At 38.2% G+C, this 15929-nt stretch overlaps 5 protein-coding genes across 5 annotated transcripts; 4 read left to right on the forward strand and 1 right to left on the reverse strand.

Annotated features, from left to right (window-relative positions):
* Positions 1-2033: 2033 nt before the first annotated feature.
* On the forward strand, positions 2034-5457 carry LOC143430427 (uncharacterized). Its single transcript, XM_076906711.1, has 7 exons — positions 2034-2202; positions 2291-2526; positions 2603-2767; positions 2945-3323; positions 3407-3566; positions 3659-4238; positions 4318-5457. Exons 1-7 carry the CDS (start codon positions 2172-2174, stop codon positions 5455-5457), a joined length of 2691 nt encoding a protein of 896 aa, XP_076762826.1. The 5' UTR covers positions 2034-2171.
* A 924-nt stretch (positions 5458-6381) lies between these two features.
* Positions 6382-7833, reverse strand: Tsp2a (tetraspanin 2A). The gene is made up of 5 exons (XM_076906773.1): positions 7733-7833; positions 7074-7271; positions 6832-7008; positions 6568-6753; positions 6382-6463 (listed from the first exon to the last, which is right to left on the reverse strand). The coding sequence occupies exons 1-5, from the start codon at positions 7817-7819 to the stop codon at positions 6386-6388; spliced, it is 726 nt and encodes a 241-aa protein (XP_076762888.1). The 5' UTR covers positions 7820-7833; the 3' UTR covers positions 6382-6385.
* A 771-nt stretch (positions 7834-8604) lies between these two features.
* Scf (Calumenin B scf) lies at positions 8605-10354 on the forward strand. Its single transcript, XM_076906815.1, has 4 exons — positions 8605-8851; positions 9046-9613; positions 9694-9809; positions 9875-10354. The coding sequence occupies exons 1-4, from the start codon at positions 8753-8755 to the stop codon at positions 10061-10063; spliced, it is 972 nt and encodes a 323-aa protein (XP_076762930.1). The 5' UTR covers positions 8605-8752; the 3' UTR covers positions 10064-10354.
* A 125-nt stretch (positions 10355-10479) lies between these two features.
* On the forward strand, positions 10480-11429 carry LOC143430497 (uncharacterized). Its single transcript, XM_076906808.1, has 5 exons — positions 10480-10618; positions 10704-10826; positions 10944-11054; positions 11138-11217; positions 11291-11429. Exons 1-5 carry the CDS (start codon positions 10564-10566, stop codon positions 11426-11428), a joined length of 507 nt encoding a protein of 168 aa, XP_076762923.1. The 5' UTR covers positions 10480-10563; the 3' UTR covers position 11429.
* Positions 11430-11827: 398 nt separating this feature from the next.
* Positions 11828-15782, forward strand: LOC143430468 (uncharacterized). The gene is made up of 6 exons (XM_076906776.1): positions 11828-12129; positions 12563-14117; positions 14218-14659; positions 14761-14976; positions 15252-15481; positions 15569-15782. Exons 2-6 carry the CDS (start codon positions 12577-12579, stop codon positions 15693-15695), a joined length of 2556 nt encoding a protein of 851 aa, XP_076762891.1. The 5' UTR covers positions 11828-12129; positions 12563-12576; the 3' UTR covers positions 15696-15782.
* The last annotated feature ends 147 nt before the right edge of the window (positions 15783-15929 follow it).

Genomic DNA, 15929 nt, shown 5'->3' on the forward strand with positions numbered 1-15929 from the left:
CAGCGAAGGGCTGAATGAATCTGCTTCGCTCTCGGTACACCAGGTGAACGTGGAAGATTGTTCATTCTTCGAAAATTCTCGAGGAAAATTCTCGAGGAGAGCTGCTCTTTTCAACTCTCGAGAACTTGTTTCGAACGGAACAAAAATATACGTCCTCGGTTCGAGTATACACACGCGATTCTTGACCTTGCGAGGGGACTAAACATTTCTATCAGAATTTTTCCCCCGACTTCCCCCTGACCTGACCCCCTTAACCTTTCCCTTTCCTTTAAAGATCCAACTTGTATCGTCAACATCTCATCCATGGGAAAGTACTTTCCCAACGATTCTCACAATCGCGCGTTCATAGTCGCGTTTACAGTCGCGTTTACAGTCGCGTTTACCAATTAGTAAATATTCTAAAATTCGTTGAAATTCATTTAAATAGAATTAAGAAAGTATTCGTCGACAGGAACCGGTCGATGGTCCGAGAAACGGCCATGATCTTGGATCTTGGCCAGAAATCCCGTTCTCCATTGATGACCGGTTTTGACGCGTTTCAGCGTTCAGGAAGTATACAATGCTATACGTAACAATATGTTTATCATATAAATGAATGTTTAACCAGATATCGTTTATTGAACTGAAAGAGAAGAGAGATTTTTCAGCCGGATCGCCTTGAAAGGGATATTACTTGGAGTCTCTCTCTCTCTCTCTCTCTCTCTCTCTCTTGTTTAGTTTGTCGGTTGTTGGTTGGCAACTGGAAAGTTTCTACCGATCGAACGACATAAATTTGACCACGTTTCAAATCGCTCCAGGGAGATATGTGAACGCCTCGAGATAGTTGCTTGTCCGCTCACTTTTTCTTTGCGAAACACGGGCAGCAGCAGTATTGCGCCAAACGAGGAAATGCAACGGGCACGTGAGCGATCGGGAGCAGCCACGGTTGGTTCTGCGCGTTGCTTTTCATCCAAATCTCTTTCAACCCGTTTCTCTCTATGTACTTTTCACTATTCTATTATCACTATTCTATTCAGATTCCATCAACGATTACCCGCGCTTTTTACCGCACGCTTGCAGGATTATATTGTACAAACAAACAACTTGCTGCAATATCTTGAGAGAATACGAGTGAAAGGAACTCGCGATACTTCTTCCAACTATGCTGGGTTTCCAACGTCTATATATCCATCTCTCTACAAGTAGTACGTCTGTACAGACTGTATAGGCTGGAAAAATCGCAAAAGAGCATAAAAAAAAAAAAAAAGAAAAGAAAAAAAAAGAAAAGAAATCCCAACGTTCCAATTAAATAACCGTTTGCGTGCAAACTACGTATAATTGATGATACCGTTTCTATAATAGAATTCCAGTCATGCCCGTTAACCATCCAACTTGGAACGGTATTGCCTTTTACTATTGTTTCACGCTAACCGATTACCTACGATCTCTTATGCAATTATTTCGTTACCTTCTTAACGGTGCACGAGTTTCGTGGCTACGTGCGTGATGAGACAGCGCATCCTCTCCTCATCCACCATTCATACGCTTTCAAACACCGCGTCATCTTCCGTCCATTTTCCTCGAGACAATTATCGCTGAAAATCCCATTATTTATTCATGGCATTCACCATGATTATCTTCTCGGAATCCTCCATTACACCACATTTCTATTGCGTAAAACTGTTTGCGCATTCTATGCCAACATATTTTTTTACCCCTTCTGTTTCAGATCGAAAATTCACGTTTCAACCGAGAATGAAATCAGACTGAATACAATGTCATCGATATACTTGATCGTCACCGTATCGCTGATATACGGTGAGTATATTTTTCATTACTTCACTGTCGTTCGTCGAAAAGGTTTCCTTAGTTGGAATGCCTAAGGCGTTTCTTCTTTATTACCAAATGGCTACTCTTTCCCACACTTGCCACGTTCGTAAGCCAGGGCCTTGCTCGTTTGCCGTTGCACCATCGGTTGCTGCTCGAGACACGCTATTCGGATGCTAAATTAACAACTATTCATATCGAATATTTCGTTTCCACTTTCAGTTACAGAATGCGCGGCCCAAGTTTACAAGAGTCACTCGGTCGAAACTGCTGCGGTAATCAAACCACCGATTATAAACGATGATTTTATTACGCAAACCGTCTACGGATTCTTAGATTTCACCACTACCATTGGGAACACGGTGATGGTGTTTAGTCCGCAAACTGCACCACCAGGTAATTATTTAGTCGATGTAGAGTAAACGCCCGATTTTTTTCTTTTTCTTTTTTCTTTTTACTCATCGATCCCGCCCGTCTTTTTCAGACGGTGAAAACGAAAAGAAAACCACCGTTTCCATTATTCAAACGAAACCAACCGAGACGAAGGAAAAACCCTCGGTTCCTGATATTCAACCGAGCAAAACGCACAAGACAAATTCCGAAGAAGAAACGAAAAAACAGGCTAAAGGCACAAAGGTTGTTGTCAGTTCCGTAATCGAACAGAACGTGATTAATCCTTCCGACGATAATAATCAGGGTTTACGATCACCAAAAAGTCAGGTGAGACTACTCTCTCGCTGTTGTTGAAACTTCTTCCTTACATTCTTCTTATATTTCATTTAATTATATTCTAAAGGAAGCAAAGATTCAACCCTCGCTAATGACCAAGAGTCCAATGGTATCTTCGCAAGTGCAAGTTAAATCAAAGGACGAAACGGCAGTCGTTAAGAATAATCTCGCAGAACCTGAATACGATTTTCTCTCGAAGCAACCTGCAGAAGTGGTCGACGAGACCTACAAAGTAAGCTTACGTTAATTCGTTCGCAAATATTTCCCATTTAAATTAGATACTAATATTTACATTATTTACATACCGATACTCGGCCATGAACCGCGTGAAAGTTAACTTCACATTACGCACCTACGTATACTAGAATATACGTATACTACGTAATTTGACGACATTTCAATGTTACAGCTGATTAACTTGAGACCTTCTTCGAAGGCACATACGAAACCCAGACCCACACCGCGACGAGAGAAGGAGAATCCAACTGGTCTGGTCACGAAACTCGGTGGTACTATCGTTAAAGATGGACTGACTACCGTTCACGAAACCAGCGTGATCGGTACTTATATAAATGGCAAGTATGCCCAGGTGCTTCAAAGCTCGTCGAGAATTCTTGCCGGTACACCACCGATCCCTGAAGGGAAAATTCGTCCTTCTGGCACGCAACGGATCTTGAAAACTATCGGACCGCACCAGGGAAAGCTAAGACCGCAACTGGAACCGACACCGATCAATCACCAAGAGGAATCATCGTTACCCTTGGAAGTTTTGTTCAGTGCACCAGCTGGTAAACGCACAGAGAGTTCACTCGCGTTACTCGCGAATCGTAATCGAACGGATTTCTAATTCTATTATTATTCTATATTCGAGGTTCCACGGTAAGAAGTACACGAAAGAACGTTGCTCCGAACTTGTCGCGTCCAAAGTTCCGCAACAAAATTAACGACGATTACGATGGGAGTGGTGAAGTGCAGCAGCAAACCAAGCCGGGCAAAAATCGAACACCTACCACTGCTAGACCAGGTTACAAGTTGGTATCGTTATACATCGCATAGACGTAATGTTTTATTTATCATTTAGTTACGTACGCTAATATAAAATACGCGATATAAATTGTATCAGAAATCGAAGTCCTCCGACGACCACGACAGAACCACCTGTTACACGCCGTCGCAGCAGTTTTCGGCCCAACAATCAGCCAAGTTTGCCGTCGAAGCAAACGAACAAGAATAAGAACGAACAACAACCGGTCAGTCCGAATCCCGTGCCCAAGTTGAAGCTGCCACGAACGCAGGGTCGTTGGTCTTACAAAACTACCCCTAAACCCAGAATCGCTATTCGAAAACAGATCGACGTTGACGACGAGCAGCGTTCAACATCGGAAACTTTTAGTATAACCGAGAGCCCAACGAACGTGGATGACAGCAAAACTACACCGTCGACCGTCTCCACGTCCACGACAACAACCACCATCGGTACGGCGGCTCAGCCAGCCAACGTACAGAGGAAAATTCAAGAGGCGGCGAACGATGACGAACTAGACCCGAGCGAAAGCGAGGATGTGGCTAGCGTCAGCGTTCAAGATCAACACGCTGAACAAATTTTACCGGTCGAGACAATCAACGCTGAAATATCGACGGCTGCCGATATGAGTAACGTCTATTTTGAAATTGCCACCATTAAATCCCCGTACACGTTCCAGGTAAGACTTCCCTTCTACCTCTCTTCTCTGCCCTTCCCTTTCATTGCAAAGATAACTCGAACCTTTCCGGATTCGACAGGTTGGAACCTTGCGAAACACGCGCTACGTCACGATTACCTCGACGATGAAGAAACTATTTTCAACGATAGATCCAACTTCTACTCTGGCATCACCATCGGAACCTTTGACCGAAAATCTCCTAGCGAATACCGCGGCAGCGTACGAGACAACGTTACCCCTCGATTCAGCGGTAGCTACTTTACCAGCTATATCGTTGGAATCGGGCCAAGCGACTCCACCATTGGAAACCATTACCGAAACCTTCTCTACTACTCAGACTCTGTTGAAGACGTATTTACTTCCAGTGATTCACGGCGGCAACACAACCAAGTTGACTCTCGTACAAACCTACAATATCGCACGCGTGGTCACTGCTACGAAAACCCTTCCGCCAATGGACATTTATCATTTCATTCCTAGCAAAGCACTCAACGAGTTTAACTCGAAACTCGACGAAGCGGGTAGCGAACTTCACCTCGAGTTAGAGGATGGCGACCAAGGTCGAGACGACGATGACATACCCAAGAGAGTGGTGGCTCCAAGCGCGGACATGGATTCCGACTTGGAGCCATTCAAATCGATCTCACCCTCGAAATTAAAATCAGACGCACCAGCCAGCTCCATCGAACCGCAATTAACCCCTGACCAATTGGCCCTGCTAAAGTATTTTGGCCAACAACAGCCGCAGGTAATCACCACCTCGCGACCGGTGGTTGTTCTCGACACGGTCTATGAATCGCACGTGATTCCAGTAGTGAACAACGGAAACACCGTTTACTCGACGTTATCCAGACCAGTGGGCACTGTGCCACGGACGTCCTATGAATTTGGAACGTCCACGATCGCGCCAGTTCTGCCGCCTCAATTACCACCGCCGCAATTACCGCCGCAATTGCCCCTGTTCCCGCAACAACCACAGTTCACGGTGACCAGCGCTCCACTGGTCACGCAAACGTTAGCGACTCTTTCCGAATCTAAGATACTCAAGTTGACCTTTGGCGCGAAAACGGCCTATACCACGCTCTTCTCCAGCAGAGTTGTCCCAACTGAAATCACCACCTACGTTACGACGACCGTGCCTATACAACCGACCGTTTCACCATTCCCCGCGTACTATCCTCCACCTGTCGGCTATCCACCTTTTCCCTTTGTTGGATAAAACAGTCGCATCGAATCCCGCTAAACGCGCGGATTAACTGCAGATATAACGTGCTCTTAACATATTGACGCCTGGAGAATGATATTTTCCAAGTACACACAATTTGTTGAACATGAACACTGAACCACCACCCTTCTTCGGTCTGGAGGTGCAGGTCGGAAAGCAAAGTCGTCGTCGCCGCGACGACTACCACCATCGCTATCATGGTGCGAAGGCATGGTTCGAAAGTAGATGTAATATAAATTAACCAAATATGATAATAATCGTCAAAATTCGTTTTTTACAATTCCATTCTAATTCGATCGATCTCGAGATCGATCGTTATTTGCTGCTGTTCAGGCATTTAATATTTTAGTCTAGTAGAATTTTATTTAAGCTATTTAAAATCTAGCATTTAATATTAACACATAAGGTACAATCTACACACTACTGCCGTACAACTTTCGAGGAATAGAGAGCGGATCCACTATTCGGTATATACCGAAATGTAAAAACTTAAAAATGCGTGACCGTTTCCTTATTTCTCATTATCTTTTCATCCTCGTCGGTAATCGGTACGCGGAGAATTCCGCGCTCGTTCTCCTTTCTCTTCTCTTTCCAATGTTTTAAATGTTTCAACGACGGTATTATTCGTTGACAACAGATACATTGTACATATATAAATTAGCAATTACATGTAGCGTTCATTGTATTGATATATTAGAAATTTTGTAAATAAACCACCTAAAAATATCGCAGGTCTTTTATTTTGTTGCACAAAATTAAAGAGCATACGAGACAATTACCATATCATTTCAGTGCTTCTTGAATTTGCGTCGTTATTCTTTCCAATTCATTTAACGAGATCGATATTATGCTATTTTTTAGCGATATGCAAGCCTCTACGTCTAATGTAAATGTATAAAAATTGGTGTCAAGTCTGCAAAAATTAGCGTTTACTCGTTACATACTGCTCTTCCTTTTTAATAGCTCGAATCAGCGTTAGACTAAGGGCAGCTATTATTACCTGAAAAATTTCATCCGGTAAGAAAATAGATACTTGTTCGAAAATCCGTACCAGCGTACGGTATAAAAAAAATATTTTTATGAAAAACACGTTCAATTCCTTACATGAAGCATACACAGGGCCAATGCCAAACCAGCGAGCCAGCCAGATCTGCCCTCCAGAAACCATGAAATCTCTTCGACGCATCCGTAAAAGAAAGTATTCCCAGTAACCGTATTCCTACATTCGGTGGGCAATGGTTTCCTCAAAGTCAAATAATCCATTGGGCCATCAGCGCCACAGCAACCGATCTGTTTTCAAATCACTCGATCGTCAAAATCATTGCATCGTATCATATTTGCCAAACAATAACGAATCGTTTTCCTTACGCTTTCTTGTATCAACTGTAGAATATACGTTGCTCTTTGATCGTGGTAATTATTGATAAGCGCAGTCATAGATCGCCGTATAAGCGGTTGAATTTTGCTGTCGTAGGTGGAGTAATCGAGAAGAACCGTAGTCCCCGCCAGACCGAGGGCGTACGAAAATAATTGCAGTCCAGCGTACTTGAAAAGAAACCAATCCAATAGATATTTCCATTGATATACGAGATAAATACAATGTCACTTACGATGTAGAGACCAAGAATATATTCCATAAGAGCGACTCCGCAACCAATGAACGTGATAATTACGACGAATATCGAAGCCGCCAGTAAAACATAGATGCCGATGTAAAATTCATATATTTCGAGGAACTCGACCCAATCTTGAAAACTTGAATCCAGTCTTAGCCACATACACAATCCGAACATTGCACTTCCCAGTAACTAAAAACATTTTCCACTTTTACCCAACAGTAAATTTAGCAGTAAAAATTCAACGGATTTTTTTATCAAATAGTTTCGGTTTCAGCATTTAGTTGTTAAGCCATTCAAGTTTCGTATTCGTCACCATGCTGATAAATACAGATACGATTGCTATAAACCGCGGATCTGACTCACATTGATTCAAATGTAACGAGGATGTATGTTGCAACAAGTACATTTACATAGTACAGCATCGACTACAATCTATTCTTGTTTGCTTCGTCCAAGATATCTTTATAGACGATTTCCAAGATATAAAAAAATACAAAAGTACAGAAAAGAAAGAAATCGAGACACAGCCACTTTTAAAAGGGGTTCGCATCTTTTAATACCTTTCAATTCGTAACAAGTTTCTTTCTTTAATAAGCCTTTTGTTTGTTGCTTAAATTTTGCTTGCATTTACTTTGAATTCTTCCACTTACCCATATGATGGCATTCAAACAGAAGATGGTAAACTTTATACACTGAATACGTTGTTCCAATTGAGGACCGGAAGTTTTCGCAACCATTTCTTAAGCGTTAATCTCAACGCTGGTACAACTTCCAAACAAATTTTATGAAAACGAATTATACACGTGTATTAACGCAGAATTATTCCGTTAAAATAGCTTAATAAACTCCGCAGTTATGAACATATACACGACGATGTATACCTGATTCTTCCATTCCGCCTAGTATTCTCTTTATCATCGACAAATATGAGATAACCGGATAAGGGCGTCCTAGATAAAAGAATCGTTGCAAGTGACTCATTCATATCACGAAATCACATTGTTATCATCAAAAGGTTGCCAGTTTTGGAAAAGGGGTGAACGGCATTTAAAATTATTTGCAGCGTATATCGTTGAAAGATACAAATAAACAATCTGATTACCATGATACATATATATATATATATATATTGTATAATGATATAAATGAAAAATATTAAGATTAAGAGATTAATAATATTAATTAGTTTAGTATTATACTTTAAGTACCTCCTTAATACCACGTAATTAATAATAAATCAAATTTCGCTAGTTTTAAATAAACCATTAAAATATGTCGTTTCGATTATATAATTTTATTATCGACAATCACGTGGACTACGTGTAGTAGAGTAGCACAGGTGCAATACGCGTAATCATAGGCGGGTTAATTCGATATCGATCAGAGAGCTAGAATCGGTCACGATGCTTGCGACCTGCTGCAAATACATGATATATTACGCCAGAGCATCAGCATCAGAAATGATTTCTAAAACGAATATGTATAGCTGGGAAGTGGGGATGCTGCGTCAAGCAAGACATTAAGCTTTGCTGATGTGGAAGTTCGAGTAAGCTGATCTCAAGCTAAAAACGAAACTACCTTTCTGCCGTTTACCATTTTACTAACTACGTTCGTTTACCAATTTTCTCTACTCGTAATCAACACAATCTCCTTTTGTGTTCACGCGAGTCATGCAAGAATTTATGCTCCTCCAGCTTTTAATTGGCTTTTCTGTCTTAGCGACAGCGATTCCGAAGCCGGGTAACGAAGATAACCGAGTCATCAATAAGGTTCGTCCCTAAAATTTTTCAACATTTCTCTAATTGTGTTTCGTGAAACACTTTTTATTCGGATCGCTTAAAATCATACGTAATTCAATCTGAACAGTATACAAATCTACAATCATAACCTTCTCCGTGCGATATATTCTCGATTTTCGATTTTTAACGTTCTCGATTTTCTTCAATCCTTTCGTTTCCTTTAGGAACCAAACAAGGAAGAACATTATATTAATTCTCAACATAATCCAGCTTACGATCATGAAGCTTTTCTTGGCGAAGAGGCAAAAACTTTTGATCAGCTTACTCCCGAGGAAAGCACAAGGAGATTGGGAATAATAGTTGATAAAATAGATAAAGATAATGATGGTTACGTTACCAGAGAAGAACTCAAAGACTGGATATTATATACGCAAAAACGCTACATACGAGACAATATCGAACAACAATGGAAATCTCATAACCCCGAAGGGAAAGAGAAACTTCCATGGACAGAATTTTTAGCAATGGTCTACGGAGATATGGATGAACACGAAGCAGAGAACGACGACAAATCCAAAGATAATACTCTTTCGTATGTTGCTATGCTGAAGAAAGATCGCAGGCGTTGGTCAGCTGCGGACTTGGACGGTGACAATGCCCTTACGAAAGAAGAATTTTCTGCTTTCGTTCACGCAGAAGAAGCAGATCACATGAAGGATGTCGTGGTACTAGAAACTATGGAAGATATGGATAAAGATACAGACGGAAAGATATCTCTTTCAGAGTATATCGGTAACAAGTTTGCATCGTGCATATAAATCCTCGTAATTTATAACATTTGTCGTAACCGAGATGTATCTATTTTGTAACAGGTGATATGTACGATGGTGCGGAAGGAGAAGAAGAACCAGAATGGGTAAAAAATGAAAAAGAACAATTTTCTATGTACCGCGATAAAGATGGTAATGGATTCTTAGATTTTGACGAGGTAATATATATCTTAACATGCAATATAACGTATCCGTGTATATAAAATGATAAATTTCAATTTAGGTGAAAACCTGGATAATGCCAGTCGATTTTGATCACGCAGAAGCTGAATCTCGACATCTCATATTTGAAGCAGATACGGATGCAGATCAAAAACTTACAAAGGATGAAATATTGAAAAAATACGATATTTTTGTTGGTTCTCAAGCAACTGATTTCGGCGAAGCATTAGCTAGGCATGACGAATTTTAACAAAATTTTTTACCTAACTCCTAAACAGTACTTTTATAAACAAACAGAAGGATGTAATCCGATCATTAAAAGAACAAAAGGTACCAAGCATTTACTAATGATATTTATCTTTACTTATAGACCATGATTGTTTTTATAATGGCTGATTTCTACTTATCTCCTGATATTTTAAGCTTAAAAATGATTATATCATTCTTCTAAAAATGTATATATGTGTTAGTCACTGTAATAAATTTGAAAAATATGTATTTTAAATATTATTCTTAATAAAAAATAATCTTTTTATATTAATCTGCCTTAATCCTTTGCGAGTTAAAGAAATATATTTTCTATATCAGCTCTACGTGTAACGTGAAACTATACAACAGTTTCAATATCTGATATGTGATTGATCACTATGATAAAGGCCACGTTCGTGAGATAAGAGAAACTGTACAGAATGATGAGGAGAATGAATCAGAGTACAGTAATTGTCAGAATAAGATATTGTACGTTTCAAAATGAGACAAATTTTGTGCCTAGTTTTAATTACTTGTGTACAATTTTTATTAGCGGGTGATTATATTTAAAGTAGTGTGTGTGTGTGTGTGTATGAATTTAAGAAAAAGTATTAAAATCATTTTTCTGATTTATTTTATAGATGAAACAAACGATACGTACTGCTTTAAATACAGATGGGTAGAACCCAAATACGATAATATATCCATGTACGATTGTAAAGAACACAAAGGTTTTCCCTGCGTTGAACCTCTGATTCTCTCAGGTAAAATTTCACTTCTCGCTACAACTGTTTTTCATTAAAAACATGTCTCTACACCATCGTTTGGATTCGAATACAAGCATTAGAAGTAATAAGCCTAATTACCTAACTAATCATTAGAAACACCACCAAATACGTCAGAGTTATGGAAATCAAGAAATGAAACGTATTATCGTACACCTCCGCTTTCCAATGTTTGTATAAAATATACTTATATATTTGATAACAAGAGTAAGTATACGCATCACACTGCGATAATTAGTACCGAAGAGGAAAATTTAAAATGGTCTCTATAGAATTAAAAATGTTTGCAGTCGTTAATACAACATTGTTTTTTGGAAAAGTAATAGAAGAAGGACTAGGGCCTGTTACAACAGGATGCTACGAACAATATGTAAGTAGGCATCATTATTTTTATTACTAATTTCATTATAGTTTGTAAACCTGAACCTGTTGTTACATTGTAGGTGAACGGTTTTACAATTAGAATGTGTGCTTGCCTACCTAGAAAAGGCCAGGAACCTTGTAACATGTCAGTGGAATTAAAATATTCCACTACTTTAGTTATTACATTATTGCTTTTTATATCTGCAAGATTTATTTAATATAATTCGACAATAATTTTCAAGACTTTGTCAGGGATACTTTTCGAAAATTCCAACATTCTTATGTTGTACTGTATTTTTATATCATCGTTCATCATTATATCGCACGACACATTTTGTTCCTCCTGTATTTATCATTACTTTTTACCGCTTTTAATGTCGCACATATAAAATTTTACCTTTTTATAATAAGAGCAAAGTTTAAATAATAAATATCGTATACACACTAGTGACTAGTAAATATAATGATAGAACTCTGGTAAAATGGTGTAACCTTTATCGTTTACGATTATGTATTTTGTGTTTGTATTTGATTGCTTTCTGGGCAAAACGCATACGCAGAGGTATGGAATATACGATACGTAGAAAGGTAAGAATTTGAATAAAATCGAAGTCGCAATAGTTTAGCAATTAGATGCGTCCGTTTATCTAGGAACTTTTCGCAGTTACGTTGTATACGAACAAGATTGTGTGTATACAGAGAGAAAACTATTTATGTGATCCGCGTTTACGAATCTGCTGGTAGTGTGGACCACGAACAAAAAATATAGTGACTGATTTTGTATTAACCACATGGTATATAGTTTAAAATGGTATATATCACCCAAATACATGATATCTTATTTTTAATATGTTAAACAGCCATTTATTTCGAATATAATGTAAATGAATATTCAAGAGTGATATACTTATCGACAGATGTAAGCATTGAATTACATATTACACTTGTTATACTTTTACAAAGAAACATTTATTTTAGGTTACTAAACTCTGTAAAATTCAATCTGTTTTATATATTACTAATGATTACAATTAAACTCATTTACATCTCTCTTAATGCTTTTCTTCTTTATTATACAAATTTCTTGCATTCGTTTTGTATATAACCCATAAACAGTTTCTAGTTATCCCTTATCCTATCAAAGAGAAACGAGAACTAAAAGTTTTTACCACCGAGTAGCTTGCTATTGCTAACTTGTAGAAAGCTTTGTCTATTTATCTCTCTATGGATTAACTTTTCTCGTAGATCGCTATTTTTCGTTATATAATTCAGAATAAGACGGAACAATTGTACAATCTATGTTTTGTTTTCTACAATCTACATTTCAGTGATGTTATTCTTTTTCTTTAAAGAAACCTACCGCAATATGGCAGAGCAGCAACAGTCGCCTTCTGGCTTTAAACGTATGTCTTTAGATAAAATTATAGAAGCTATGACTTCAGATTTGGAAAGTTCCAACGGCCATTACGTTCAATTCGGCGTAAATCCGCAACAAACTACATCTCATAACTGGGGACATTATTCGTCGAGTCAAACCAGACATTACATTGCTAGTCAACCGCCTCATTCTAATCCAGCTACGATGCAATCCTGCGGAACACCGATGACACCGATGGGCGCTCCTCTTTATATGCAAGATATCCCAAACTATGACTCTACAACAGACTCGATCTATTTTCCACCTCAAGCCGTAAATCATTTAGGTATAAATGAAAACAACGATCTGATCGGTACTATAGACGTCGGAGGAGGCAATTACATTAATGTAATTTACGGGAATGCTTCGCAAATCATGGCAGAACAGTGTCAACTCTCGAATATGACACCTTATAGAAATCAAAATACGATCGATCGAGAATACGGTCTTTTCAACGATCGACATATAAATGTTCCACCCGAATTACCACCTCAAAACTTTAACGGAAAGCAATTAATTGAAAATTTAGTCGGCAACTGGGTACCGAATCAGTCTGGTACTTATAGTCCCTTCGGTGGATCACCGAACGTAACACCAGTACCGCAGTCGAACATAGACCTTAGGGAGTCTGAAGAATTGCCTAGGAATTCAACCGAGTCTCAACACAAGAAACCTCGTGCCGTAGCGGAGGTGAAACCCATGCGACCCTCGTATTCTGATGTTCTAACTAAATCTGCTCCGACACCTCCGTCTCCCTTAACAGTTCAATCCATGAAACCGAAACCAGAATCAGTAAGTAAGAAGATTTCTAATAAGAATTCCAAGAATAAATCGAAATCCACGACATTCAAGAGACAAAATTCATCCGGAAGCGATGATCATAGTTCACCGAAAATGCAAATACCACGGAAAGTCTTACTGGAGAAAAACAATTCGAATCTTCCACGACGTTGGGTATCGTTGGATAATCTTGGTACACCAACCGAATCCAATGAGATTAATACTTTCGATAGAACCAATCAATTCGAGAAGAAAAAAGTTTCGAAAATGCCTAATAAAAAGGTGGAAAAAGGTGAAACGCTTAATAACTCAAAAGTTCCAAATAATAATCCTAAATCTACTGGAAATATTCCTAAACGCCCTATACAAATAAACAATAATTTAAATATAATAAACACCTCTAGCCAAACAGTTGCTCCGGAAAAAATGGAGAAAAACCAACAAGTTGCGAATAAAGGGAACAAAGAAGAAGGGAAAAAGGTAACCAAGGAAAAGAATTCTAAACGCTTCCAAGCTGAAAAGACGCAACAAATGAAAAAGGTTCAGAGAAACAGAAGAAGAGAGAATAGAGAATCTCCGGTCAAAGATTTATATAAGAATTTCAATAAATACGCCAGTCATTGGATAAAAATTGGATTAAAAATATTTAATTGGCTATTACATTTAGTATCCGATGTAGTTGGTATGAGCGCTAATCTTATGATTCTTCTGTAAGTAATATTTAACTTGAAAACTGTTCTGATTCCATTATATATACTTGGAATACTTGTAATAATTAATACATATGTTTACACTATTTTACACTTTTAGTGGCAAATGTGGATGGTATCATACCACGCTATATTTAAAGTATTCGTGGGTTTATATGGCTATGACGTTTTCAAAAATTCGTATCTTAAATGCTATTGGTAAACAACTGGATAGTTGGTTTGGTAATAGTAAATATGCTTTTTGGCGTAAAATAAAAGCTAAAACTGAAGAGAAAGAAGAAAACAGCAATTGGATTCACGGTGGTCTCGAAGCTAATATCGCGTTACCCAGTACCGGTGAAGAAGCTATGAAAAGATTGTTAGCTTGCAAAGGGAAAGATCCTTACAGTATACTTGGCGTTACACCGACATGTTCGGACGATGACATTAAAAAGTATTACAAGAGACAAGCTTTTCTAGTTCATCCAGATAAAAATAATCAACCTGGTGCAGAGGAAGCATTCAAAATACTCGTGCACGCATTCGATATAATTGGTGAACCGGTACTATATATATATATATATATATATATATTTTTTTTTTTTTTTCTATAACATTCCAATTACCGCTATAATTGAATGAAACGCTTCCTCATATATTTTAGGAGCGCAGACAAGCATTCGATCAAACTAGGCAAGTTGAAGCGGCTTGGGGTGTATTAAGCGATTTGCTCTCGCAACTTCACAGAAAGATGGAACAGGCGGCAAATACGATAAGATGTACAAATTGTGGCCTGAGGCACAAAAGAATTCCAACGCAGCGTCCCTGTTACGCGGCACGATTTTGTGCTCAATGTAAAATACGCCATAGCGCGAAAGAAGTAATTATCAAAGCAACATATCTTTCTCGCGTATGCCAAACCATGAGTGTGCAAATTCGCATCGTCATTTACAAATAAATGATGATTGATATTCTATCATCGGTTAAACTCTAAATTGTCATTTTTAACTTTAAAATCACTGGAGACATTTTTTATCTCAATTTGAAGAATTTACGCAATTGTACATTCATGGTATTAAATTACATAAGGGAGACGATAAAATGAACAAATTTATTGAATTATCTGGTAAATGATTTTACTCAAATTGATATCAGGGAGACATATGGGCAGAGTCTCGTTTAATGGGTTTTCTTTGGCATTATTATGCCTGTATGGAAGGAGCGGTATACGATGTTACTGATTGGGCAGCTTGTCAAGCTGGAAATTTGAAACATCTAAGAGCAAATACGCATAGTGTTCAGTACAGAATTGTCTTAGGTCAACGGCCGCCATCGCAAACGGCCAATAATGGTAAAAGACGTCAACAAATAGACCCAAATACGAGGTATTAAACATTTAATTATATTTATGTTTCTCTGTCCTTCTTCTAAATACTATACGAATACTGTATATAATTGTCTACGTTAAATAGTGAAACAGATTTCGAAGACTTCTTAAATAATTTATACAACCATAGCAAGACCGGAAATACAAGCACACCGGATCAAAATTCTTTTGGCGGGGACTGTAAGCGTCGTAAAGCCAAACGCAAGAAGTAAAAAACTAACATGGCAAGTTGAGTACTTCCTAACTTTTAGTGTCCGTTATGTATAATTATACAGTAATATACATACTTCTTTAACGAATTCTTATATTCTTTCCTTCGTAAAGATCTAGATAATATTCATTAACTTTAGCACAATATTTTAACTGTATTAGGCTGAATTTTTAAATGTACATTTACGGTACTTTTGTCACAAATCTATATATCTATATCTATATCTATATATATA

The sequence above is a fragment of the Xylocopa sonorina genome, chromosome 14, assembly GCF_050948175.1.
Source record: "Xylocopa sonorina isolate GNS202 chromosome 14, iyXylSono1_principal, whole genome shotgun sequence".
NCBI classification, from domain to species: domain Eukaryota; kingdom Metazoa; phylum Arthropoda; class Insecta; order Hymenoptera; family Apidae; genus Xylocopa; species Xylocopa sonorina.

What these genes read in the sequence shown, in the direction of transcription:
- LOC143430497 (XM_076906808.1), top strand. Translation starts at nt 10,564, where the DNA reads ATGAGACAAATTTTGTGCCTAGTTTTAATTACTTGTGTACAATTTTTA. An exon ending in TGTACAATTTTTATTAGCGG is followed by an intron (nt 10,619 to 10,703) that starts GTGATTATATTT and finishes TTTATTTTATAG; the next exon opens with ATGAAACAAACGATACGTAC. An exon ending in TGAACCTCTGATTCTCTCAG is followed by an intron (nt 10,827 to 10,943) that starts GTAAAATTTCAC and finishes ACTAATCATTAG; the next exon opens with AAACACCACCAAATACGTCA.
- Scf (XM_076906815.1), top strand. Translation starts at nt 8,753, where the DNA reads ATGCAAGAATTTATGCTCCTCCAGCTTTTAATTGGCTTTTCTGTCTTA. An exon ending in ATAACCGAGTCATCAATAAG is followed by an intron (nt 8,852 to 9,045) that starts GTTCGTCCCTAA and finishes CGTTTCCTTTAG; the next exon opens with GAACCAAACAAGGAAGAACA. An exon ending in GATTCTTAGATTTTGACGAG is followed by an intron (nt 9,810 to 9,874) that starts GTAATATATATC and finishes ATTTCAATTTAG; the next exon opens with GTGAAAACCTGGATAATGCC.
- LOC143430427 (XM_076906711.1), top strand. Translation starts at nt 2,172, where the DNA reads ATGGTGTTTAGTCCGCAAACTGCACCACCAG. An exon ending in TACGATCACCAAAAAGTCAG is followed by an intron (nt 2,527 to 2,602) that starts GTGAGACTACTC and finishes TATATTCTAAAG; the next exon opens with GAAGCAAAGATTCAACCCTC. An exon ending in TTTGTTCAGTGCACCAGCTG is followed by an intron (nt 3,324 to 3,406) that starts GTAAACGCACAG and finishes TCTATATTCGAG; the next exon opens with GTTCCACGGTAAGAAGTACA.
- Tsp2a (XM_076906773.1), bottom strand. Translation starts at nt 7,819, where the DNA reads ATGGTTGCGAAAACTTCCGGTCCTCAATTGGAACAACGTATTCAGTGT. An exon ending in ATATTCTTGGTCTCTACATC is followed by an intron (nt 7,009 to 7,073) that starts GTAAGTGACATT and finishes TTTCTTTTCAAG; the next exon opens with TACGCTGGACTGCAATTATT. An exon ending in TGGCCCTGTGTATGCTTCAT is followed by an intron (nt 6,464 to 6,567) that starts GTAAGGAATTGA and finishes GAAATTTTTCAG; the next exon opens with GTAATAATAGCTGCCCTTAG.
- LOC143430468 (XM_076906776.1), top strand. Translation starts at nt 12,577, where the DNA reads ATGGCAGAGCAGCAACAGTCGCCTTCTGGCTTTAAACGTATGTCTTTA. An exon ending in GCTAATCTTATGATTCTTCT is followed by an intron (nt 14,118 to 14,217) that starts GTAAGTAATATT and finishes TTACACTTTTAG; the next exon opens with TGGCAAATGTGGATGGTATC. An exon ending in TCGATATAATTGGTGAACCG is followed by an intron (nt 14,660 to 14,760) that starts GTACTATATATA and finishes CATATATTTTAG; the next exon opens with GAGCGCAGACAAGCATTCGA.